The following is a 25,686-nucleotide window of genomic DNA, read 5'->3' as shown; positions in this document are numbered from 1 at the left end:
TGCTCCTAACCCTCTGGCATCCCTTTCCTGCCTTCTATGAAGTAAAGAAGAAACAAAGTCAGCTAGTGAAGGATTTCCTGGATTTGTTGCATCATTTAGCTGCAATATGACCATCTGCACTTTTCATTACTCATTCTCTAAGAGGTTAAAGAGAGATCATCCCCAAGATCACAGGAAAGGCAAGGGTTACCATTGCTCTAGGCCAAGACATTACAATACTGATGATGACAGAACTATTTGGCAGAGATGCCAGCAATGCCAGAAAACAAGCCACCATCCTAATCAAGGGCAGTATTTTGATTGCTCAGAAAGCCAGCCCAGCTCCCTGCTGTCACACTGTGACAATCCCCAGCCCAGTGTCATTCCAGCTCCCCAGAGTGTTTTGCCAGGGCTGGGGAGAGTCTGTACACACAGCTCCCAGGAGCTGGACCTGGATAAACAGAGAACTGGAGATGGTGGAGGAGAAATTCCCCAAGGGCAGAGTAAAAAGCACCAAGAAATGTAGGTGTGCCCCTCAGAGTGGCTGCAGCACATCTTCACCACTGAAGGGACACCACCACAGGGTCCACTGAAGCACCTTTCCTTGCTGACCTCATCCTTCCTGCTCCCAAACAGGGGCTTCATCCTCCCCCTGACACACATGGCTGGCACAAGGGCATGTGGAAGGAAAAGTGCCAAGCTGTGCTCTGAGAAACTCCTGGGAAACAGTGATGGTGGCACAAAGAGCAAAGCACAGGATTCCTGAATATCAGATGTTCTCCCTGCTGGCAGTTGCAGAGGTATGAGCAATGTGATGGCACAGCCTCTCAGTTTCCTTGGCCATATTTTATGCCTTTATTTTCATCTAGATTTATATCCAAGGTTTTCAGTGCACTTCCTGTGGCAAGACCCTCCAAGCCGTTATGAGCTCTGCAATGTCTCCTCCAAGGCTCTTCTTTCCCAGGAATCTTGTTTGCAATTACCATGATTCTGTTTGTCTTTTGTCATGGCACAGATAAGCAATTTTCATTTTCTGAAGGGACATCAAATGGGAGGGCAGGAAAGTTTGGGGAAGTAGAATTAGATTTTTAATAACACTTCCTTTAGCCACACTAACATATGCTTGTGGTCCAGCAGAATTGAGTGAGGTGTCCCATCTGTTGTTCTCTCAGTCCCAGAGTTACCAATGCCCGTATCAATTTATTTTTTTTTTAAATGCAGGTTACTGGAACATTAAACCAGATCACTCCAGATGCCCACTAGATCTGATTATCTGCTTCTGTGTAACCAGTGTAGCCAGCAAAAGGAAACAGAGTTCACTCAGCATGCCTAGTTCTGGAATATTCAGAAGAGGAAATAGTCCTATTGGAAGATTCCTACAGAAACCAAAGCCAGAAAGCAGCCCTGATTGGGAACCTCCTCTGCTCAACTATTTTGTTACAAGTGGCCCAAAGAAGAATGATTTTCATTTTTCAATTCTTGTTGCAGCAGCAGCTCTGGGTTAAGCAATTGTTATGGTGTGCTCAGGGCACCAAACCAAAAAATCTGAGACAGAGGGCCCAGATGCAGAATTCCCTGTGATAACCCAAACCAAATGCCCCTGAATGCAGCTCCCTCAAGATCTCCCTGTTCACAGCCTCGCTGGTGGCCAGCATCCAGACTGAGCATTAGTAAAACCAACAAACCAAACAGTTCCCACAGTAAGTCCCTTGCTCTCCAGTTAACTTATTTAACTGTGGAGCTTCTAAGGGGGATGTTTCATCTGCTGTTGTTGCAATAAGCGGGTATCCATGGCAAAACCCAAGGGCACTGCCCTACAGCAATGAAGTCTTGGCTAAGCAGCAGCAGGAACTGAAAAAGGTCAGAGCTCCACAGCAGCCCTGCTCCATTTTATAAATAAAGCCCAGCAGTTTGCTAAGAAATGAGGCAGGTTCTTCAATGGCTTGCAGATCAGACCTGGGGTGTCTCAAATCAATTTTCCCAAAGACACTGGGGGAAGAAAGGAAAATGCTCAGACAAGTCTACAAGGAGAGCACCACAGAGCTTCACTGCCAAGGGAGGGACAAGAACAGAAGGGACTTTGGGGCTTTGAAGAAGTCAAGGAACAGGGAACATTCTCCCTGCTGCTCTTTCCCTACCTCAGTCCTGTTCTTGTGCTCCCAAAGGTATTACTTCTGCTATAATTTGGTTTTCATCCTTTAGGCAGGGACCATTTCTACATGGTTCTCTACCTGGATAGCCTTGTAGTGCCACCTCCTCTAGGATTGTCAGTGGAATCCAGCACACTGGTTTGGTCATCTGCAGCTCTTCCATTCCACCTCTTGGATAACACTGCTGAAGTCCACCAGAAGGAGCCTTTGTGTATCAATTTTGCACAAGCCTCGAGGAATGTATTAACTTGTAAGTAAAAACCCAGTGAGTCCTCTTAACTGTGTTGAATTATTGTACAATTAATCTTCCCAATCTGAATGAGAATAGGATGCTCTGGATTTGCAATACAAATCCTGTATATTAAGGATGTGGATGGTTGTACACCCACTGCAAAAGATGACTTTTCTCCCAGCCTCCTCACTAACTGACCTGTGTCGTTTTATTCCTTAATAACTACAAAGGAGTAAATACACCCCTACAATAGCTTATATCGGGTCTGTGTTCTCTTTCTTGCTTGCAGTCTGCTCTTAGATTTGTGCTAAGCAATGTCCTGCCTTCCCCAAGGCAGCTTCATACTTTGAGGTATGCTTGCCTCTACAGGAGTCATCTTTGAGATAACTCAAAGAAAGTTGAAATATGTTCTTCTCTTCTCAGGTACTCCTATTGTTGCAGTAAAAGCACGGGGAGGTGTCAGCAAACTGGCTCTGCCAAGCTCCTGCAGCTTTGATCTGATGGCTGGATTTTATCTGTAGGTGTTTTGAGGAGGATGAGTGCTTTTCACAAGAACGAGGTGGAAAAAATAAAAGCAAACTAATTAACTTCCATAAAGTTATCCTTACTCATTTTCTCTTCCCTTTCCTGCTGTGTTTGTGGTAACAGCTCATTAGAGCCTGTGTTTGCAATAGCTGCAGTATGGGACAGGAGATTTCATTTCCCCTCCTGCTTTCCAGGATGTGGCAGAGCTGAGGCCGCCTCCCCAGCGCTACCGGGGGGTTTGTGCTGCTCATCGAGCACAGGTTTAGCCTGAGCTCCTTTTTTCTTCTGTTCTGCCTGTAAGAAACTCCTGTTCCTGCCTCGAGGGAAGAAGAGGAGCTGGGATTTCTCCTTTGAGAGATGTGGGGCTCATGTTTGAAGAAGAAAAAGCCTGTGCTGTTTTTCCCCCCCTGACAAGCATAAGCATGGAGAACAGAGATGCTGCTGGTGTCTCTGGAGGACTCTGCCAGCCCTGCCTGCCCTGCAGAGGAGCCAGAGTCTGGTTGGATGGTTTGAATCTCTGCCATCATTTGGAGCAGAATGAAGCTCTGTAAAAGGACAGTGACTGGATGCCAACGGGGCTGTCATTAGCTCGGGCAGCCCAGGAAGCAGCTGATGTGCAGTTTGTGGTGGAAGTCATGCAGACAGAAGGGGGGACTCGGGGTGGAGAGGCCCCAGCCCCTGGCTGCAGTCTGGCCCCAAAGGTGTGCTCCAGGCTTGCTGTTGGGATGGACCAGGCACAGCTGGTGGCTTCACAAGACACAAAGGCTCCATGGACCATCCATTTGCTGTCAATTTTTCACTGATGTTGGGTGCTGCTGGCCCAGCTCCATCTTTCTTCCACAGTAATCAAAGGAAATGCACCCTAGTCTTGAAGTCTGGTGGTTCAGGACTGAAAGCTTAATGGCTTTCCTTGGCTTTTTTTCTTTTTCCCCTCTCTCTTTTATGAAGCATAGGGTGTTTAGAACTATGGAAGCAGTGCAAGAAAAATATTAATGAATAACTATGGAGTGCAGACATTAATGCATTCCTTTCTCTTGAAATAACTGGCTTTTCTCTGTGGGGTCTGTAACAAAAAAAAAAAAAAAAGTGTCTGTAGAGTCTGAACCTGCTGTATAGAAGCCAAAGCAGATGATGATTTAGAACTCCACTGGCTTTTTTTTTTTTTTCTAAAATGTTATCTCTGCATTTATCATGTTGTAAAAAATCTCTTTTTTTTGAGAAATGATAAACCTAAGGCACAGGGGCCGTTCTTGAGATTCTGGGTGATGGAAAGTATGAGTAAATAATGATTTTTGGGATCCTCTCCCACACCACAAACTCCAGCTGATGCTGGAGAGGAGGAATTAAAGCATTGCAAGCACCCCACCATTGGAGTTCCCCAGTGGTGGGTTCTGAACTACCCACATAGCTTTTCAGCTTTTGTTTTCCTGCAGTTACGGACCAAGGGGTACATGCAGCAAGTATGGGGCTGTGTTTTAGTAACAATTCTCCCAGGTTTGAATCGCAGGTCAGGGCAGAAACCTGCATGTCAGGTCATAGGCAATGGCACTTCACAGCAGGAGCTGCCTGTTCTTTCATGGAACAAAATGCAGAAGGAGGATGGTGGAGAACCCCATTGCTGACTACCAGTGGAAATGGGAACGGTGCATCCCTGTCCCCAGAGAGGCTGCACAGGTACATATCCAGGTGCCCAGTGGAGAAGCAGAAGGCTTAAGAACCTAAGAAAGACAGTTGTGAACCCTTGCTCACTCCTTGACCCCCTCCCTGGCTGTTTCTCCTTGGCGATTCCGTTCAACACCACCCCTTCCTCCTGCCCTGCCTTTCACCGCGCCTCTGCCCCCCTGCGTGCCACAAAGGCTGCCAGCTGCCGCCGGCTTTGTCCCCGTGTCCGAGCCTGCCGGGGACCAAGCCCTCGCCGTTGCGATGGTTGTGCAACAGCAGCGGGCTGGGGGTGCGGGACACCCGCTGCCCAGGCGGGATCTTTGGCGGGCTCCTGCCGGAGCGCTGCCCTCGCCCGCCCGGCCCCGCTCCCCGGGAGCCGCCGGGACCTGCAGTGAGCGCGGGGCCCGGCCCGAGGGTCCGGCCGCGGGGACCGCCGGTGTGTGCGGCGCTGCCGGAGCTCGGAGCGGGCCGGGGGCTCGGGCGGGGCGGGGCGCGGGGACCCCCGGGCGGGGCCGGACTACGCGCCCCGAGCGCCCCTGCGCGGCGGCGGGGCGGGGCCGCGCGGCCCTACAAAGGCGGCGGCGGCGGCGGGGCGGCCGCTACTCACCGGCACCGGCGGGCTCGACGGGGCCGTGCTCCGGCTCCAGGCGCGGCCATGAGGCGGCTGTAGGGCCCGGGAGCCGCCGCCGCTCCGCTGCCTTCGGCCGCCGCGGGGGGCTCGGCGGGGCGCGGCTCTGCTCGGGGTGGATGCCGGCCGGGGCCGGCCGCTGCCGGCACCATGCACACCGTGCAGAAGGACACCACCTTCACCAAGATCTTCGTCGGGGGGCTGCCCTACCACACCACCGACTCCTCCCTCAGGAAGTACTTCGAGGTCTTCGGGGACATCGAGGAGGCGGTGGTGATCACGGACCGGCAGACCGGCAAATCCCGAGGATACGGCTTTGTAAGTGCCGCTCTGCTCCGCTCCGCTCTGCGGCGGGACGGGTGCTGCCCCCGCTGCCCCCCGTGCCCCGGGGAAGGGGCCGGCAGCCGAGCCCCGGACTGGCGAGCCCGCCGGTGCGGTGACAAACTCCCGGTGTGGCCGGACAAACTCCCGGACAAAGTCCCGGTGTGGCCGGGAGGACCCCCCGGTGCCGGGCGCTGCGGAGCCGCCGCCCGTCCCGTGGCTGCCGCGGAGCTTGTGCCCGCTGCGGGAATGAGAGACTGGGTCAGGACAAAGGCTGGGCTGGGGGCCCGGGAGGAGCCCCCCGTGTTGGCCGAGGCCGTGCCGTTCGTTTCAGCACCTGCTCCCCCCTCCCGATGTCCGTGCGGGTCCCCGCATCCCGCCGGAGCTGCACTGAGCTCCTGTGCGCCGGGGGTTTTGGGAAGGGCTCCGCCAGCTTTTTAAAAAAGGCACGGGGAGGAGGTGGAAGGGCAGGGGAAAACAGCTGGCAGCGGCCCAGCGGGGAAACCGGGCGCGGGGGGAGCGCCCGCTTTTCCATCGAGTCCCAGCAGCCCTTCCCATCTCGCCGTGCAAGCGAGGCTGCACGAAGGGAGTTCAGCTCCCGATTCAAAATAGAACAATAAATAAACTCCACTTCAGTGCCTGTTGCTGGAGTGTTTACAAAGCGCTGTTGCTACAAACAAGGCTGTGCTCGATTCCAGGTGACCATGGCAGACAGAGCTGCTGCTGAAAGAGCATGCAAAGACCCAAACCCCATCATTGACGGCAGGAAAGCAAATGTGAACCTGGCGTATTTGGGAGCAAAACCAAGGAGTATTCAAACTGGTGAGGCATCCAGGAGATCCCATCTCTCTCTATTAGAATAACTTGTAAGACAGGGAAACAAGTTCCTCGGGCTGGAATCATCTGATCTGACGATGCACATTTATCTGTCCGCCATAGTTCTGATTGCTGGCTTAGGACACTGCCTGGTCCAGTTACCTCTCTGCTGTATCTTCTTACTCAGCCCTGCTGCACTAGTGTTACTCACCGAAGTTCATATAACTGTTAAAGCTGTTTCCTTCCACGGCAGATCTGTTTGCCCGTTGACCTCTTTGTTACATGAGAATTAACAGTAAGATCCACTTTGTCATTTCTCCCTTCGGTTTAATGACCACAGTACCCAGTGTGTAAAATAAGGCTTTATTCCCTATTGTCTGTTCCATAGCAGCACGTTCACACTGGGCTTTCATCATGAATTCCCATCTGCTCCTCGTGCATATCACATATGCATGTTAAATTTAACTTGTTTCTAAATGGGGCTCTGAATTTGCTCACATGCATAGCAGATCAAATGCAAAGACGTGTGCTGTAATTCTGCCTGTGTCTTACGAGTTGAATGTTACAATGGATGCCATTCATTAATATTTCCTTTTTTTCCTGAACTTTTTTTTTTAGGTTTTACCATAGGTGTGCAACAGCTACATCCAGCCTTCATTCAGAGACCCTTTGGGTAAGTGGAAATGTTTCCTAACGGTCTGTTTGAAATCAGATTCACAAATCAACTTCCTCATTATTTAAAATGTGTGAAAAAAACCTTTGCCATCAAGAGTGGACAGTTTCAACAGCTGTTGTTAATGTTCAGAATACTTTATTTCTGGTGGAGATTTCCGAAGTTTTGTGCATTTGTCCGCTTTAATGTAATTCCCAAAGATCCTTCTTTATCCTCAGTAAATCTTAGTCATAATAAACCCAGTGCGTTGCTCTCTGCTTTGCCAACTTCAAGAATTCACAGGAATTCAAATAAATGGAAAATAGTTTCTCTATTATAGTACTTAAGGTGTCAAAACAATTAAGCAAATTCTGTTCTCATGTTTCTCAAATAAGATCCTCTGCTTCCTCTGTGCCATTTCCCACGTAATAACGCTTAGGATACAGTTTTATCCTAGAAAACAAATTGCATTGGAAACAAAGTCTGTTACTTAATGAAAGTAACATTAGGTCAAAAATTGATTTTGGACAGATGTTATACAAGGCTTGAATAGTCTGCAAAAGTGGGCTTTTGTCTGCTGTTTTCAATAGCTTATACCATCCCTACTCGGTTAGAAAAGTCCTCTTTTTATACATCTAATAGGATCTGGCAGCTGCTCGGCAAAAGACAAGTGTGCTTCACGAGAACAATAGTGACTGTCATACTGCCCTCATTTAACTGTTTAATGATTGATGCAGCTCTTTTTTTACACCATTTCAGAAAGTGAATATTGATAAGGTTTTTTATTATTATTTTCTAAGAGCATTAAGAAAGTAGGTGCATTTTTTAAAGCTTTTGAGCACTGCCCTGGTGTGGTTTTTGTGTGACTCTAATATAAATAGATGGGATTTTGGCCTTTGTCAACAGCAATACTTCATCCCTTCCCTGCTCTCTGCTCGTTTTTTTGGGGGTGCTTTTTTTCTTTTTCCTTTTTTTTTTTTTTAAGAGAAAAAAAATCTGCTAACAATAAAACTTTCATTCCTCTGCCCTTATGGCCACAGTTGCCAACTGCCTGGGTAATCTCATTCCAATGAGTTTCTGGATGGAAGAGGCTGTGTTGCCACAATAGTGCACACCCCGTGTACGTGTGCTGTGTGTGGTTCAAACACGCCGCTTCTCGCAAGCGCTTACAGCTCTGCTGGAAGGCCTTGAAAAACAGCTGCCATGAAAGGAAGAGTCTCCCCTTTTTTGGGGCAATAGCCACGTTAGTCTGCATAGACCAAATGCTGCTTTTTTATAGCTCTCCTTGCATGGGGGCTGCAAGAGCTTTCATAGCCCCCAAAGTAGCAGCACCTTGAGATGCGAACCCAGAGACTTGGTAGTGCGGGAGAGAAGTTGCCAATAAAAGCAGCCTCTGGCAAGTCCTGCCACGCATGGGAGCAGAGAAGAGCAAAATGGTGAAGCCCGTTAAAACTCCTCTTGTTGGCAGGAGCACCTTGCAGATTATCTGCAGTTCTCTGGGTGCCCTTCCTACCCTGCAGCCGCAGCTTTTGAAAACTTTTTTTTTTTCCAACAGTTTGCTTTTGGTTTCACATCCAGAGGAGTGTGGGATCGACTGATTACATGTTCCTTGTGATCTAGGCAGTTCCTGTTGCAGTTCTTAGGCATTGGTTTCATCATTAAACCAGCAGAGCTGCAGTTAGCACATACAGTGGAGAACATTATAAATTATTTATCAGTTGCCAAGAGACAGGAACCAGGAGAATGGAGGGCTGTAGGCAGGGGATTATATATCATTATTTGCAAGCATCAGTAAACAAGAATTTAATTGAATTCAGTCATTGCTGCAGCAGAATCACTGGAAATGTGGGTTTTACAGAATGTGTTTACCTGAGCACCACCTTTACCTGAGCACCACAACTGGGCTGCTCTGTGGCTTCTGAGCAAAGCCTCAGGTGCTCGGTCGAGCAGCAGAGCTTGGCTGCCAGTTCCTTCTTTGTCTCCTCAGTAGACCAACAAAATTAAGAGCCTGCCAAGCTCCACACCTGCATTCCCTTGGACCCACAATTTCCTTGGCCCTCAGTGGGATATGAGGGTAGATGAGGAGTTTGTCAGGGTCTGTCACTGAATTGCTGTTGTCTGTCTGCACCACACTGGGTGGATCCCAACCTTTCCCAAAGGAAGCTCAGTGGCTCGGCTGCTTTGCCCCTGGTGTGAGATGTTGCCTGGCTCTCCCTCCTGCAGTTCCCGTCTCTGCAAAGTGTTTGTGCCCAGGGGTTGGCATTGTGGTTTCCAAAAGATGATTGTCATGGGGCACAGGGTGCTTGGTGAGCGAGCTGGGCTTGGCAGGGCAGGAATGAATGAAGAACCGTTAACTCCTGGGCAGTTAAGGAAGAGCAAGCAGCCAGTCATGTCCCAGCTATCAAGCCACAAAACACAAGTTTTGGTGAAACCTGAAATGAATGGAAACTATGAAAATTACCCAAATACCAGAGAGGATTATTTATAGACTGAAGGCTTCCCCCCCCAGCCCCAGACACCTCAATGCAGCTGTAAATATTGCCAGGGCTAGGCGGAACAGAAAGAGAAACCATGAGGAGCCTCTCTCCTTCTTCCTGCTGTCCTGGGCAGGGGAGGCACTTGCACAGCAGACAGCCCGGAGACAGTAGTAAATCCTGTTTGGAAAAGAAGTTTCTAGCTTGTTGTAACCAGAGATCTTAACAGTAATGCAAGGCAAAGGATATGTCTGTGACTCGGAGATCCGGCTGCTGAGTTTAGGGAAGCAGCATTGGGCCTGGGGCTCAGCCTGGGGCTTGCAGACTGTGCTTTGCTTGGAGGCACCTGGCAGTGCCAGCGTGTCCCTGCAGCTGCCATGCTTCATGTGATCAGGTGATGTGGCAGAGCTGCTTGGTCCCACCTCGTGGTTCCCTCCTCTGGGACTCTGGAGGTGGAGGCAGGTTTGAGTCTGTGCAGGGAGTGGGGATTCCCTGGTTCTCCTCTGTGCTTGCTGCTCTGGACACAGCATATGGCAGATGCATTCCTGTGGCTGTGCCTCAGCGAAGGAGCTATCTGTGTGGGAGATCTACCAGTGACTGACTGAGCTCTTGCAAACATAAAGCTGTCTCTTGTGGTAGGATCCAGCTCTTTCCATAGCTGCACATTGGATGTCATTGCTCCAGAGACCCCATCCGTGTGTAGTTACTTGTTTTGGTGACCCTCTGCCTCTGGCCCACATTTGGTCTCTGGCAACATCAGAAAGAGTTAAATCTCTTTGAGTTTGAAATTTCATGCATTGATGCTGCTGCAGTTAGGAAGTGAAGAAAGTCTCCCTTTGTGTCAACCCAGCCTCCCTTGCAGCTGTTTATCCTTAAAATTTCTCTATTGGGTTAAAAATAAAAGGCAACAAACTTTCATCTTTTCTGTGGTTATGCTTATAAAAGGGGCACGTGCTGTGCCCAGCCTCTGTCAGCTGGCATCCCCCTGCTCCAGCTTCCCAGTGCCCACCTACCCAGAGCTGGAGGCTGCAGGATCCCAGCCCACTCTGCCAGGCTCATGGGGATGGAGCACCCAGCACCTGGTGTTATCCTGTGCCAGGAACATGAAAGCTTGTGGGGGAAAGGGGGCATTTCCTAAGAAATGTCCAAATCCATTTTCCAAACGGCTTCAGCTGCTGGTTCTCATGCATGGTGACTGCTGCTCAGACCAAATGCTTGCCAGTCAGAAAGAAATCTTTCTTATTTTTCTATTATTTTATTTAGTGTTTTTGAAGGATAAATATGTATTTATAAGCAGCTCAGAGAGCTTTGAGAATTTTCTTGAACACTACTTCAAGATGCCAAATGCTGGTGTCAGACCCAAGGGTTTGGTGTGCCTGTTTTTTGAGGTTGGGGCAGACTTTGCTCACGTTCTGCCTGTAGAACAATACAAAAGTTTGGTGTGATACAGTGACCTCACACTTGGCTCTGTGAATGATGTGAGCTCAGACCTGTTGCAAGGGACAGGCTCTGAGTGAAGGATCTGAGCCATTCCTGGGCAGTCAGGGCTTGTGTGTGATGGAGAGACAGCCTGAGCTGGCTCTAGCTTTGTCTTCACAGCACATGGCTTGAGTTGTGCCATCTTCTCTGTGTGATTCCATTGCCTCTGGAATGGATTTCCTCTTCATCCTCCTCAGCAGCAGAGACCTGAGTCCTTTCCTGTTGGTGCACGAGCTGGGGAGTGGCAGATCCAAAATTCACCTGTGTTGAATTCACTCTCTGGCTGGTGCCACAGAGTCCCAGTGTGGCAGATTGATGCACACGTCTGAATTTCCAGAGCAGCTCAGCTTGTGCTTGATCTCATGTTTCCTTTGAGCAGCTGCTGGCATATGGGCCCCAACTCGTAGTATTAAGCACATGCCCAGTAATTGGAATGATGAATGCAGCCCTGGGCATCCTGCCCTGGCGCTGAGGGCACCAGCCAGGGAACCAGACAGTTGTTGTGCTGATAATTTGGTAGCAAGGACACCGGGTCACTTCTAAATACGACTTTTATGAAGAACTTGTTCCCCACGGATGGGAGCAAGCTACATACCAGAGCTAAATATACTCCATGATCACAAAAGATGAAAAGTCCTGGACCTCGGAGTTAAAACTCAGTCTCCTGTTTCTCAGTCTCCAAGTGCTGTAAACAGAGTTGTGCTGTCCCCTGCAATTTCCCTGTCACCAGCTTTGAGCATTTTATCTCTCATCTGTCAGAGCTGAGCTGCCCTGGCCAAAGCAGCAGAAGCTGGAAAAACCATGCTGGATCCAGGCATCCCCCATGATGCCAGCTTGCAGGAAGGTGTGGAGGGATAGGATTGAGATGTCTTAAATATTCTACTACCACAAAGGCACAACTGGTAGCTGAGATCACAAACTCTTAAAATGGAATTTCTTTCTTGACTGAGAAATTACTTAATTACTTGTTTTATCAAGTGTAGGCCTTCTTTTATCAAAAAGAGATACTTCATTGCTTTTTCCATAGCTGAAGCATTCTACTTCAAAATACTTCATCTCTCCAAGAGATGGGTTTGGATAAATCAAATGAGTGGATGGTTTTAATTAAGGGTCAGTGGAAGGGATCACGTGTAGAGAAAGAAAGTCAGTTAAAAATGGAACCAGTTGAAAGTAGTCACTAATGTGTATTATTCCAAAATTTGTCAGGTACTTCAGAAGACTTTAGAGATGTTTCTGCCATGGATTTTCTCTAAATTGCAGAAGAAAATTGCAGAGCTCAGTCAAAAGCAGAATTCTGGGGCTTCCTGGGTTGGTCTGTTGGAGACCCTGGTTTTCCTGCCATCCTACCAGGTTCCTCACAAGGATTTTGAGGGACTCAGGTTCCTGTCATGCACTGGTGTGAAACAGTCCCTGTTTCTTCTGTCAGTTAATTTCTGGTTTGGCTGTGCTGATAACTGGAAAGGGGAGGGGTTTTTTCCTTCTCTGGAGAGCTGACTAGTTGTGGATAAACTTCCATGTGGCTTTTTCCTTGGTGCCAGATGGCTCTTGTTTCAGGCAGATGTTATCTCCTGCTACCTGAGTGTTTTTCAGCCTGCTTCTCTCCAAAACTATTTTTGGTCTGGCCCAGCATGCCTTTGTGTGGGATCATGGAGGTTTTTTTTTTTCCTTCTTCCTTTGGGTGTGGGGGAAGCAAGATGCAGAGGATAAAGTTATTGAGCCTGGCTATAATTCATAGTGGAGCTCAGCATGTTGATCTCAGACTCTTGGTTGAGCTGAGGAAAAGTATTAGATCTTTGGGAGATGTACTCCCATCTTTGGTCTGCAGCCTTTTTTTTACTTCTGTTTTTTTCCCCCACTGACCGCAGTGTGGGACAGTCTGTTGTGGCATGTCATGCCTTGGTGATTGCCACTGGTGTGGTGACATCTGCTCCCAGCAGGGAAGCAGGAAACTCAGTCCTGTACCTGTCTGCATGGGCTGCTGTGTACATCTTCTCAGAGGGACAGAGGAGGATGAGGAGAATGCAGACAGGCAAATCAGTTCCAAGAGGAGCAGAAATTGTCTTGACTGCTTTGCTATTTTGTGTTTGTGTCATATTGCAGCAGGTGATGATAAATCCCATGGAGCTGCAGAGTTCATCCTTGTGTGACTTTGAGCTGGCTGGGATAGCTGGCTGATGAGGCAGAAGCTGTTGACATTTCAGTGCATTTTTAAATCAGCTTTAGTAGGGACATTTGAGGAGTTGGAGGTTTGTCATGTTGTGGTTAGAGCCCAGCCCTGTCAGTGGATGGTGAGGGATGGTGGAGTGATCAGGGCACAGCCAATGTCCTGATCTGCACCCAGGTGTTAGTGGATAAACTGTGATCCCCTCCTGGAGTGAGAGCCCTGGTGGGCAGGCAGGGACATCCTGCAGCCTCCTCCTCATGTCTGGACTGAGAACAGCACCTGAATTTCTCACATTTCCACAGCCTGTCATCGTGGCTGGGGCCCGTATGATCCCTGTGGCCAGCCCTGCCTGCACTCCACACACGTTTACTGCGTGTCTCTTCAAGGTGAGTGCTTGCTGGCTTGGGAGTGTCCCTCAGGAGCGATTCCTTGGAGTGTGAATCACACCAGGATGTGTGCCTGCATCTCCAGCTGTGCCGTGGTGCCCTGGCACTGCCAGTGCAGGTGTGGGTTGTGCTTCCCAGAGCAGCTTTAAACTCAGGAGCCCACTTCAAAATCCACCTTTGGACCTGCCCTGCAGGCAGTGCCTGGAGGTGTCACATCACCAGGGGCTGTGCTCAGCTGGTTCTGCAGCACCCCCAGCACCCCCTGCCATCACGTGCTGTGGCAGTGTGGGTGTCCCTGTGGCAGCCAATGGGTCAGCTCTAGTGGAAATGGAGGCCAAATTCCTGGGGTCAAATGCCAGAATTTGTGCCTTCACTGGCAGACACAAAGGGCTCTGTTTCTTTTATTCTTCAAGAAATAAAAGGCTGGTGGTGGTGGTGGCATTTGTGTGCTGATCTCTGTGAGGCTGCCAAGAGCCCTGTGCCCCTCCTTGTTTCCCAAATGTTTGTGTGATGCCGTGTCCCTGCTGACAGAGGGGTGCAGCTGTCTCCACCTCTTCAGAGCTGACAAAACCAGCTCCCAGCAGGGCTGGCAGAGATCAAGGGGTCAGGAACTCCCACCTTGTTGCTCTCCTAAACTCGTGCAGCATGCAGGAGCAGCTTGCAGGAACAGCTCATGGCTCATGTGTAGGAAGTCCTGAGAAGGTGCAGCTAAAGCACATTTTAGGTGTAAATCTGATACAAAATGGTCAAATACATGAAGTGTCTCTGAGAGGAGCTCTGCTGATGAGAGCTTGTTCCTCTTCCTCAGTGTTTGGGGAAAGAAGTGGGACACATTTCCTCCTGACTTGTCCCTTTTTTCTTGCTGCCCCCCAGCCAGCCCTGCCCTGCTGCTGTGGTGGGGAGACCTGGGTGATGGCAGGTCTTGAAAGGGACTTTTTCATCTGCTTGGAGCCATGGGTGCCTCCCCTGACATGTTTGAACATCTCCACCCAGGCCTGCACCACAACGGGGCCCCTTTTGTTCTGTCCCCCACCAAAGAAGGACAGAGCCTGTGTCCCTCTGCCAGCAGCTCTGTAACCATCTCTGTTCTGGTTCCATACTGGCTGCTGGGGCATGGTGCCACACGGTCAGGAGCATGGGCTGGCACCAGTCCCTGCTGTCCCTCCTGCTGTCCCTCCAGTGCCACTGCTGCCTCTGGGCTGAGGTTTGACCCTGCTCCTTGTGTTGGGTGGCCTTTGCCTGTGGCTCGTGGTGGTGCCAGCAGCATCTCGTCCATCTGCTGTTCACAGGGTGACTTTGGTGTGTGGTGGCCATGGCTGATCACTTGGTTGGTGTTTTATAATCACACTGTGTGTGTTTTTGATGAAGTTCTCTCCTGGCTGGCAGGGCCCATCATGGGGGATGGAGGAGAACTGCAGGGAGGGAGGAAGGGAAAGGCATCTTAAAACACAGATGTGACTCATCCTGTAGAAATTCAGATTAGAGTTTGCTGTTTTCTAGAAAAAGAACTCCAGAACAGCTTGCTTAAAAAAAAAAAAAAGCTCCTGAAAGATCATGTTCAGGAATAATGGAAGAGGGGGAAATACTTTAGGATCTTCTGTGGATGCTAAATGTAGCCAGCAGAGAACTTCATCCTACTGCACTGGTTTGTTTTGTTTGTAGCTGCAAGTCATCAAAGTGACCTTACGTTGAGTTGTGTGTTTTGTTTTGGTTGATGAATTGCCATCTGTCCACCTAATTCAGAAGACCAAACTGCATAATACCTTGATTGAAATTTCTAGCTGAATTATTGAAATCCTACAGACCAAAAGAACCTTCCCTTTTACATTGACATTCCCTTTAGAAGCAGATCTTGGAGTTGCTGAGTGTGTTTTTTTAGTGCAGTAGCAGCTATTGTGAGTGATGTATGCTTGTGTATGCACTGGCCTGGTGGGATGGATTTCTGAGAGCAGGGTCCAGGAGTGCATTCTGCCTTTCAAGCTAATGGTGCTTTTTATTCCAAGCAGTACTGAAAAGCTGGAGTTTTTCCCTTGCTGAAGGAAAAATGTAGTGCAGGATGTTGCAGATTTGCTGTCTCTGAGCCCACTGAGGAGCTCTGTGTGTGAAAGTAAAGCCAACAGTGGGGAGGCTGTTGTGGTGAGCTGGGGATGTCCACTCACCCTGGTGGCACCACGTCCCCCACATGGGCTGTGCCAGCTCAGGAGAGCAGTTGGGTGGCAGCAAGGGACATGGAGGAGCTGCTCAGACAGGATGATGCTCTGGCTGGATTACCAGGAGTCTCTCAGGCTATCCTGGTTGGTTGGTGAGCACAGGTGGAATTCCTGTGGGCAGGAAAAGTGCAGGCCCCTCCTCTGCTCCTGCCACCGGGTGGATTTTAGTGGATTGTGCACTTTTTGTGGCATTTGTGGAGTGATTTTAACTTTGTTGGGCCCTGGAGTACCAGGAAGCCTGGTGGCAGGGAGAAGTGAGGAGCAGCCAGAGCATCCATCCCAGTCTGGGATGCAGGATGTTGGCTGATCTACCAGGGCTAGAGCAGTAAGCATGGACTGAGTCTGCTCATGCCATGGCCAAGGGCCTGTGCCAGGGGGTGCCTATGCAGAGCCTTTCCCCAGACCCTGGCAGGCCCAGAGAGCAGCATTGCACCTCTTTATTTAAAACAAAATGAAAGAGAAAATCCGCCAGTGACAGGTGGGAGGAACCTCTGGGTGGGACTAAGCCCTGCTCCTCCAAGAGGTGACTGCCACAGCCTGGTGTGAGTGTGTGACAAGGAGTGCCCTTGGGCTGAGCTGGTGCCTAAGCTCCATCTCTGATTCAGCTGTTCAGTTTAGATCAGAGCTGAACAAAAAGGGATTCTGTGCATTTCTGCTGCCTCATCTCATTCTTGTTACCCACGGGATGATGCTGGGTATGGTGTGCTTATGGGCTGGAGGACTGTGAGGTCCCTCTTGCTGTCCAGAGGTGTCTGGTGGCCTCAGAAGAAGGTCTTGCACTGAATCAAAGGTTGAGGTGCTGCTCACCTCCATCCATCCTCCCTGGGCATATGGAAGGACCCTGATTTCAGAGGCAGCTGTTGCTGTGTGGGGAGAGGAGAGCAGTCATTCTCTTGTCATGCAAATTGTCTCAAGCGAAAACAAACTGCATATGGGAGTGGGAAAAGGAGAGAAAACTCGGTTCAGATGAGCCCTTGTTTGTGGGAAGCATTTCTTCTGTCTGAAGAGCAGATTGAACCATCCAGTGTGGGAACAGCCTTGTAGGTGCTGGGTAGGAGGGACCAGCCCCAGGTGGACCCCAGCACACTGCAGGTGGTGGCTGAGATTCAGGAGGGTTAGGTAGAATGAGGGTAACCATGTACAGCCCTGTGCCTTGTCAAGAGCCTGTGGGAGGCTTTTAAAAGTGGTTGTGTTGGAAAAAGTGCTGTCACACACATCCACACAAAAATCCCCAAAATATTTGAATCTGCATAATCTCTCTGCAGAATTTTGCCTTGGGGATTTTTTATTGGCCAAAATGAGTTGGGTTTGGAGACAGGGTGGCACAAGCTTTTAAGGGATGGCTTTGCCTCATGTGGTTCAGCAAGCAGGACCTTCTCCCCAGTGTGGCTGTGATCTTCCACTGGCACTGTGCCATTTGCTGGTGATTGCCTGCACCCCCATTTCTTAAACAAGATGTATCACCTTGCCACACTCTTCAGGACACACAAATTCCCCATTTTTGCCTGGCCCGTGGCATTTTGTGTGGATGTACCTAAACCTTCAGTTTTGCACAGTTTTTGCCTTGTTTGAGACCTGACTTGACATGAGCCCTTTGGAAAGCAGAGCCGTTTCATTTCAATGCTTTTTTCCCCCCTCCCCTTTCCTCCTCATTAGCAGTTTCTAACAAATTAGTAGGCACTCCTGCATTAATCACCTCCAGGATCCCTCCATCTATGGACTTTAATTGACTGTGACATTGTTGAGTTGCTCTCAGCAGCCCAGCTCCTCAGGCAGGGGTGAGCCTGGGAGAAGCTGCACTTTCAGGCCCTTACTGAAAGGGCAGCGGAGATGCCAGGGGCAGATGTGACAGCTCATGGACGCAGGAGTGTCACCTACTGCCAGCTACTGGGGGGAGGAAAGCAGCATGAATATCTCGTGTTTTACAACAAACACCCTGTAGCATTCCCTAAACATGCAGTGTTGTAGAAACATGGTGTAAGTGTGTAGTAACTGATAACACCTGGCAGGCTGGAGGGCCTGGGGTCAGTGGTCATTCCTGGTGGGACACGTGGAGGGTGACACGCTGTCCCTGCTGCCAGGAGGTGTCCCACAAAGGGTGTGGGTGCTCAGGACCCTCACCCAAGTTTGATGGACAATACAGGAGGCAGAAAGGCTGGCAGGGACAGGCAGAAGGCCGAGGAAATGAGGTGAGCCAGAGGCTGTCACGGCCTTCCAGGGAGCTTATTTTGGATTTCAGCAGCCTGGATGGTGGGGGATACAAGCCGTGGGGACCAGGGTGTGTGTGTTAGCAGCAGCCCGTGCTTCACCTTGCACCACACCCTCAGGTCTAGGAGTGTTTGCTTCTCATCCCGACCCCGGGGAGCACTGCTGGGCAGCACCGTTTCCATGGCTGACGCACATGAATCTGAGGGGAAGAGGGGCTGTGCAGGCCAGGCCGCCCCCAGCCCCTCACTGACTCTCTCCCTTTACCTCCACAGACTCACGCCTCACTATGTTTACCCCCAAGCCATCATCCAGCCCAGCGTGGTGATCCCTACCCCCGTGCAGTCCATCACATCTCCCTACATCGACTACACGGCCGCCAGCCAAGCCTATTCCCAGTACACCACAGCTGCCTACGACCAGTACCCCTACGCTGCCTCTCCCGCCGCCGGCTTCGTGGGATACGGCTACACCACGGGCACGGTGCAGCCGCCCCTCAGCGCCGGCACCCCCGCGGCGCCCGCCGCCGCCTTCGTGCAGTACCAGCCGCAGCAGCTGCAGCCCGACCGCATGCAGTGAGGGCCTGCCCGCATGCAGTGAGGGTCCGACCGCATGCAGTGAGGGCCCGCCCGGCCCGGCCTGACCTCATGCAGTGAGGGCCCGCTCGGCCCGGCCTTCCTGGACAATCTCTTACCCTGCAAGGATACCACTAGGACAGCAAAACCACAAAAGAAAAAATAATTATAAAAGAGACAAAAAACCGACCCGCACCCAAAAAAAAAAAAAAAAAAAAAAAAAAATCACCCCAGCCCTTTATCCCCCTGATGTAGGTGCATATTGATGCCTAAGCTATTTATAGTGTTGAGGGCAAACCCCCAAATCCTTGCAGTCTGATTGTGCTTATGAAAGTGGACTTCTGGTAAGTTTTTTTCCCCCCCTTTTTTTTTTGCCTTCAATCTGGACAGATACTGTCTTGAAGATGTTCTAAAAGCGGCTGAAATGTTTCACAGGAAAACGACAGATTCTTGCACACATCGCAGTCTGCTTCCATCACCTGTGGTCTTCTTTCTGCCCCCTTCCTTCCTCATCCAGCCTACAATCCTCTTATTTACTGGTGAGGTGCAGAGGTACTTGGAGAACGTGGAAAAAAAGCAATCTTATTTTTTGGTTGTACAAAAACTTTGTAATACTCAGAGATGCCTTACAGAAAAAAAAAAAGCAAAAGAAAAACTATTTTTTAATATTTATTGCGATTTTATTCGCATGAGCTGTGAATTGCAGACAGAGGAATAGTAGTAAGTATCTGCCTTGTTTAATTCTCATTTTACTAAATTATTGTATGTAGGTAAAAGTTCTTAAGTAATTGCTGAATCACTTCAACATGCAAAAGGGAATATTGGCTTGAAGGAGAGCAGAATATTCCTTTAGTCAACGCACTGTACTATTTTCTTATTGTAATTGTTACTCTGTTAAGATTATCTCAAATTTAGGTATATTTTTAAATGCAAAAAACCAACCAAGAATACTGAACATTTTGTCTACTTTGGTAGATCTTTTGTTACAATGCTGCAACCTATGGAGACATTTACAGTATTTATGTAAAAGAGATCTGGGGCTGTTGGCCAGCAAGGTTTAGGAGAATATCATGAGTGGAGCAATAGAGAAAAAGGTGTTACGTCGCTGAACAAATGGGTAAATGTAACCTTTTTATGCCTGTAATCCAGCAGCCAAATAAAGGAAGAGAACAGGCGATGTAAGTGCATTTCTACAAAGACAGCAATAAACTATTTTAACTTTTAAGATTATTCGATGCTGTATGGTACCATGTTTGCTTGGCTGCAGTGCCTTAGGGAGTATTTCCCAGCCCACCTGGTCTGGCCATGCTGGGCTTCACCCTCCAGTGTGCCAGGGTGGGCACACTGACAGGAGCCCCTGCTACCATCCTGGCTGGCATCAGGTGCTGCCACCATCCTGCAGCATGTCCCCCACTGCCCTTGCTCTGCGTGTCCCAAGGCACCTCGGGTTTTCTGAGCTCACAGAACCCCGTGGGCTGGTGCCAACTGCTTCCTCACACTGTGTGCAGCAGAGGGTGGGAGGTGCTACCATCCTGGTTCTGCTGCAGCTCCAGAGGCAGCAGGGGCAGATGGGATCTCATCCCAGAGTTTTCGGGCCATCACTTTCCTTCTGTTATTTGCTTAAAATAAATTGGGGGTTATTTTTCGAAAATGGATTTTCTCTGAAAGAGAGTAGTCTGCCAGAGCCCTGTCCTGGTTAAGGGGATTTGCTGGGGGTGTCTCAGATCCAGCAGAACCAGGCAGGTGCCAGCAGCAGAGAGACTTTCACCCTTGAGCCTCATTCGCTGCTCTGGTGCTACATTTGACTTCCCCCAACCAACTTGCTTTAGAAGTTCAGTGTTCAGGTTTTGACAATTACAAACTTCAAGAATTATTCTGTAAAAGTAAATAAAATGACTCTGTTTGATCATGCCAGTTATCTGGTTCATCTCCATAAAGGTCACAGCAGGCCTGGTGCCAGGAAGGGCCGTGTTTTTGGCACCAACATCTGCTGCTGGTGAGGTGGTGATGCCTAAAGCCATCCTGGGGGAAGAGGATGCTGTAGGATGAAAGCAGAGGCAGTTCAGCACTGTGGCTGCCCTGGGGAGCTTAAATGCCCACGGTGAGCATGTCTAATGTCACCAGTAGCCCTCAGAGTGAAGAGCCCATCTCGGTGAATGGAAACAACTCGCTGCTGCCTTGCTTGTGTTGCGTGAGAATGCAGATCCTGGTGGGGCTCTGCTCATCCTGCCCGGGGTTTTGCTTACAACCATGTGGGTGACATTTATTTCCTTTTTAAGTAATTACTTTCTGGAACCGCTGTGGGGCTGCCAAAGGAGTAAGAGCTGAGTGCTGCATCCAGCCTGGCGCTGGTGGAGTGCAGCCTGGCCCGGGCCCTGCCTTTGAAGTGCTATCGGGGCTGGAGATTATTCAGCAATTCTTCTTTCTCCCTGTCAGGAGTGCTCCTGAGGAGAAGGAAGGGCAGGATTTTGGATGGGGGTGCTGGGAGCTGCTGGGGAGCAGCATTGAGGTGCCTGTCCCCAGGCAGTGGTGCCTGGCACTGCTGAACTGGACTTTTGTCTTTGCCGGGGACACACATCTCCCCGCTCCATGGGGACAGCAAGGCTGCTGAACATGGATTTGTTGTTGAAAATACCCATGTGTGCAGTGTGCTCCGAAGTGAAAAGAGTGATGATTTTCCATTTAGCTGTCTGATTTCCTGACAGGTGGCCAAACTGCCAGGAAGTGAGGGTGCAGGCGGCGCTCCCAGCGCCCGGCACTGCCGAGTGCCATTCCTGGATCCCGCTCAGTTTTGCTCCGGGCTCATTTCGAGAAACAGCCACATCAAAACAGCAGCAGGAGCAGCCCGACCTGCCTCCTTCCTGCTTGCGAAAACCCGGCTGTGAAACTGCAGAATCATGGGCTCTGCTGTGCTCCTTCCCGGTGGGAGCGGGGCTGTGCTGCCAGGTGGGGCTGGCAGCCTCCGGAAAGGAGCCCAGGCCCTTCCCTGCCCTGTGCTAGGCTGGCAAAGTGGGAAGAGCTCAAAGGTTGCTGTGTTAGAAAGACAAGAGCTAAACTGCAGAGTGTGAGCAGTGGGGTATGGGTGAGAGGCAGTGGCTGCCTGGTTCCTTCCCAACTGATCAGGGTGGCACAAGTGCTCAAATAATTTTGAAATTGCTTAAAGTATAATTTTTTTTTTTTTTTAGTGCGTTGCTTGATAGAGCATCCTCTTCCACCTTCTTATGTGGTCCCAGCACAAAGAAGGCTCATTCTGGGCAGCTCAGCTCTGCTGCAGCCAGCCAGAAGCCAAGGGAGGGGACAAGGAGGGGGGTCACAATGCTGGTTTTGAAAGCTTCAGTGAGCCACAGGGACCAGGGTGGTTTTGGCAGCACAGCCCTGGCAGCACCATCTGCTTGGCAAGTTCCAGGGGTGGGACCAGCTTTGGGGGGGCCAGACCTTGTCCTGGACACATCCCTGTGGCCATGCTGGCAGCTGACGTAGCCCAGGCCACCTCCCAGCAGCTGTGCCCACATGCCCAGTCATTTGCATGACAAATTTAAATCTTTTTTATAGGAAACCATCACACTGGGGCTGTCAGGGGGAGGTTTGGCTTGTATGGGCTGGGGCATGTGCAGCGCCTCTGTTCTTATGGGGAAGTGTCATCATAAATACCAGTGCTGGGTGCTGGTCATCATCTGGATGAACCCAGCCACAGTCTAGCATCATGTCCTGGCATCACCTCCCTTTCCACGTGGCAGCAGTGAGTGAGAGACAGCCCTGTACCCCAGGGTGCCTGCTGCCAGACCTTCCCCACCTGCCTGCCATGAAAGGGGATGTCTTGGGTGAGATTTCTGCCCTTTCCAGGCACTCCCTCTCCCTGGGGTGTCCCCTGTCACAGAGGCACAGCCAAGGGCTCTGCTGCCAGCTGCCTGAATCTGCTTTTGAAAAGGAGCAGGGGGTACCCAGCCAACAACTCTGCAGTGCTCCCCACACTGTGCCACCTTGTCTAGGCACCCCTACAGGCTCCTGTCAAGGTCCAGAGCTTTGCAGTGGCATCCCCAGCCAGTGGCTATCCCCAGGATGGGATGGGAGCACTGGGGACAGCGGGGGCACTGCCAGCCCCCACGGCCCAGCTCCCCTGGCTAACAAGCCCCAAAACTTTGCACTGAGATGGTAAGGCTGAGCACATGATTTATTTGCATAGTAACTGGACTGCTGTTAGCACTTATCCTTTAAAACAGAGCTGACAGCAAAATGGTTTTACCCCCTCAAATACAGGGAATGCTAACAGCATCCTTTTTTTTTATTCCCCTCTCTCTCTTCTGGCTGAAACTTGATTTTCCCTCCTTTGTGCCTCTCTGAATCCTGCCAGCATAGAGATTCCCTTGTTCAGAGAGTAAAAAAAGAAGAGGGAGAAAAAAAAATAGAAAAAGAAAAACTTAAGCCTGGGATTAAAAACCATCACTAAAATAGTTTGAATAACAAAGTCAACTGACCGGCCGGGAAGCCGGTGAATGCCTGTCACGTATCGCTCTTCGGCCGGGCACAGTCACGTGTGGCACTAGAGAGTTCCTGGAAAAGCTTCTGCTCAGCCTGATAGACCTGTGCCTGCTGATACTGCTGCACCCACTCCTGGAGGGCTGTGGGAAACTTCCTGACAGGGAGATAAACTGGGGGGAATAAATAAATCTCCCTTGGGTACCAGAGGCAATGGGTGTTCTTGAGGTTTTTCCACCCTAGTGGTCCTGGCACCACTGGGCCAGCAGAACTCTCTGCCTCTACTGATGTCTTTAGCAAGGGAATTTATGGTGGGTTTGTGGGGTTTTTTCCCTACACAAATTTTTCGCGTATTTTAAGCTGCATAAAGAATCCAAAAATGGGACCTTGCATGAGATAAAAGCAGAGGGTTTGTACCTACCCCAGGCAGAGCCAACTCAGCCATGTCAGACACATCATGTGGGGCCACGCAGCCATGGAGTGAGTGTGTTAAACCCAAACCTAAATAACAGTTTTATGCTCTTGCTGACTCCAGCAGCACAAATCTGGAAGCAGAGGGATGCAACAAGGCACAGAGACAGGAATGATGGCTCAGATAAAGCCACACAGCGTGGGAGGGCAATTAAAGACTCAGATTTATTAGCTGTGTGCCCATGCTCAGGAGGATGATGAAGCAGTTGGAGATGGGAAAGTTGGTAATGGAAAGGTCAGTGATGGAGGCTTGTGAGGGGATGAATCAATGAGCACCCGAAATCCCAGGAGCCAATTTTTAAAAGCATTTGCCCACATAAAAGTGGAGACTGTGGCCTTTGATAAATCAGCCAGGAACATGTCTTGGTTTGAAAATAGCACTGAGCATCTTATTACATGCTTAACAGTCAAAAGATCTTTTAAAATCAGACTCAGCTCATTGGAGTGACTCCTGTTCATGGATAAATGGGGGGTCAGTGTGTGCAGATACTCACGGCCACTCGTGGTCTCCTGTAGCATCCCCTGGTGTGTTTGCACGAGCTGCTGACATGTGAGCACCTTAAACAAACCCTGAGCTCTGCAAAATGAAAGTGAAATGAAATAAATGAGTCATGCCATTAGTCTCCTGTGAGCTGCCTTTAAAATTAGCAGGTTTTAGACATAAACATGGTAGAACGAGCCCTGGGGGGAAGAAAAGTCCTCCAAAAACCACATCCTACCTTCTTTTCAGCAGTGTACACTGCTCTTTATTTCATGCCACTTTAGTAAGGTAAACTAATTTGGTTTCCTGTTTCCAATGAATTTTATATGTAGAAAAACATTTCTATTATATACATAATAAATCTGATTAGAAACATGTATGTATGAACAAACATGTGGTTTTTATCAGTAGCTGTGTGCATTCATGTGTGTGTGGGAAAGAATACACATAAATGCCTTATTCCAACTGGCATTTTAACTTTTATTTCACAAATCCTGGCCCCTGAAGATGCCAGGTGTGCACAGTTTAAAAGATAATTTAAAATGAGAAGCATAATATAACAGCAATGCAACCAAATTTAATGGCTGGTAGCACAAGCTAATCTGGGGCAAAACCATGCCCTGGACTGAGCTCAGGCATCAGCAGGCTGGGAAAAAAAGTAAAAATATCCCATGAGCCATGCCTGGAGATGGGGCAGACCCCAGGGGCATCCCTTATCCTTTTACCCACTGCTGCCATACATGCTCAGGCACTTTTCCTCTGTCTGTCTGTCTTTCTGCGTTCCCCTATGTCCTCTTCAATCAGCCAACCACGGGCACTTCAGCCTCAGTCTGCTCAGCCCAGAATACAGATATTTTGGGCATCTGCAATCTGGACGAAAGCTCCAGTCCTGCCAGGAATTCTGCACAGGCTTGAATGGAAAAAAAATAAAAATATCCCATGGAGTTGGGTAAAGGCTGCCAGGCTGCCCCGGCCCTGTCCCGCAGGCAGGGAGCAGCCCCAGCCCCTCTGCAGCCGCCAGCCGAGACAGAGCCTGCAGGAGAGATAATAAATTAAATCCAAATGTTTATTCCATTGGCACTGGCCGGGTCATGTGCCTCGTGGAGCTGGAGAGTGCAGGAATATTTTCTTGTAGCTGTCGAATAAACTGCTGGAAATGGAGGAGGCAGGAGCTGAGACCTGCTTGGATGGATGGATGGATGGATGGATGGATGGATGGATGGATGGATGGATGGATGGATGGATGGATGGATGGATGGATGGATGGATACACACACACACAGGAGTTGGGACAAATTCAGAGGCTGGGCCCAGAGCTTTGTGCACAGGCAATGGTTTTGGGGGTAGGTGTGGGGGTCTGTGTGCAAGTGAGACACTGGAGATGTTGGGCATGTGAGGACCTTGGATTTCCCCTCCCTCCTTTGCACACACACAGAATTAGCTCTTCCCATCCTCACCAGACTCAGGGAGCCCTGGATGTGCAGGGCCTTGAGCTCCAGCACAGCCCCAGCTCTGGTGGGTGTCTGCAGTGTGTCCTGGCTGCTGCAGGTCACTGTGCAGAGATGTTTTACAAACCTCCAACCCATCAGCACAGCCTGCTGCCCCACAGGTCCCAGCACGGTGGTTACAACAGGCTTACTCATTTCTGCAGTGAGTAAGACCGAAAGGGGAGCCTCACAGGGGCAGGACTGGGGGCTGATAAGGAGCAGCTCCCTAATCTCCAGCCCCAGCAGCCAAAAGGCTGAGGGTGATAACTCCCAGAGCCCCTGGGTCCCAGCAGTGCAGGGTGCTGCTGTCGTT

At 50.0% G+C, this 25,686-nt stretch overlaps 1 protein-coding gene across 1 annotated transcript; it reads left to right on the top strand.

Annotated features, from left to right (window-relative positions):
* Positions 1-5,105: 5,105 nt before the first annotated feature.
* Positions 5,106-19,688, top strand: RBM38 (RNA binding motif protein 38). Its single transcript, XM_009093144.4, has 4 exons — positions 5,106-5,494; positions 6,196-6,319; positions 6,932-6,986; positions 18,159-19,688. Exons 1-4 carry the CDS (start codon positions 5,327-5,329, stop codon positions 18,460-18,462), a joined length of 651 nt encoding a protein of 216 aa, XP_009091392.2. The 5' UTR covers positions 5,106-5,326; the 3' UTR covers positions 18,463-19,688.
* The last annotated feature ends 5,998 nt before the right edge of the window (positions 19,689-25,686 follow it).

The sequence above is a fragment of the Serinus canaria genome, chromosome 20 (genome assembly GCF_022539315.1).
Source record: "Serinus canaria isolate serCan28SL12 chromosome 20, serCan2020, whole genome shotgun sequence".
NCBI classification, from domain to species: domain Eukaryota; kingdom Metazoa; phylum Chordata; class Aves; order Passeriformes; family Fringillidae; genus Serinus; species Serinus canaria.
The sequence above is the reverse complement of the archived record's forward strand: the minus strand, read 5'-3'. Positions and strand labels throughout refer to the sequence as shown.

What these genes read in the sequence shown, in the direction of transcription:
- RBM38 (XM_009093144.4), top strand. Translation starts at nt 5,327, where the DNA reads ATGCACACCGTGCAGAAGGACACCACCTTCACCAAGATCTTCGTCGGG. An exon ending in AATCCCGAGGATACGGCTTT is followed by an intron (nt 5,495 to 6,195) that starts GTAAGTGCCGCT and finishes GCTCGATTCCAG; the next exon opens with GTGACCATGGCAGACAGAGC. An exon ending in TTCATTCAGAGACCCTTTGG is followed by an intron (nt 6,987 to 18,158) that starts GTAAGTGGAAAT and finishes TTACCTCCACAG; the next exon opens with ACTCACGCCTCACTATGTTT.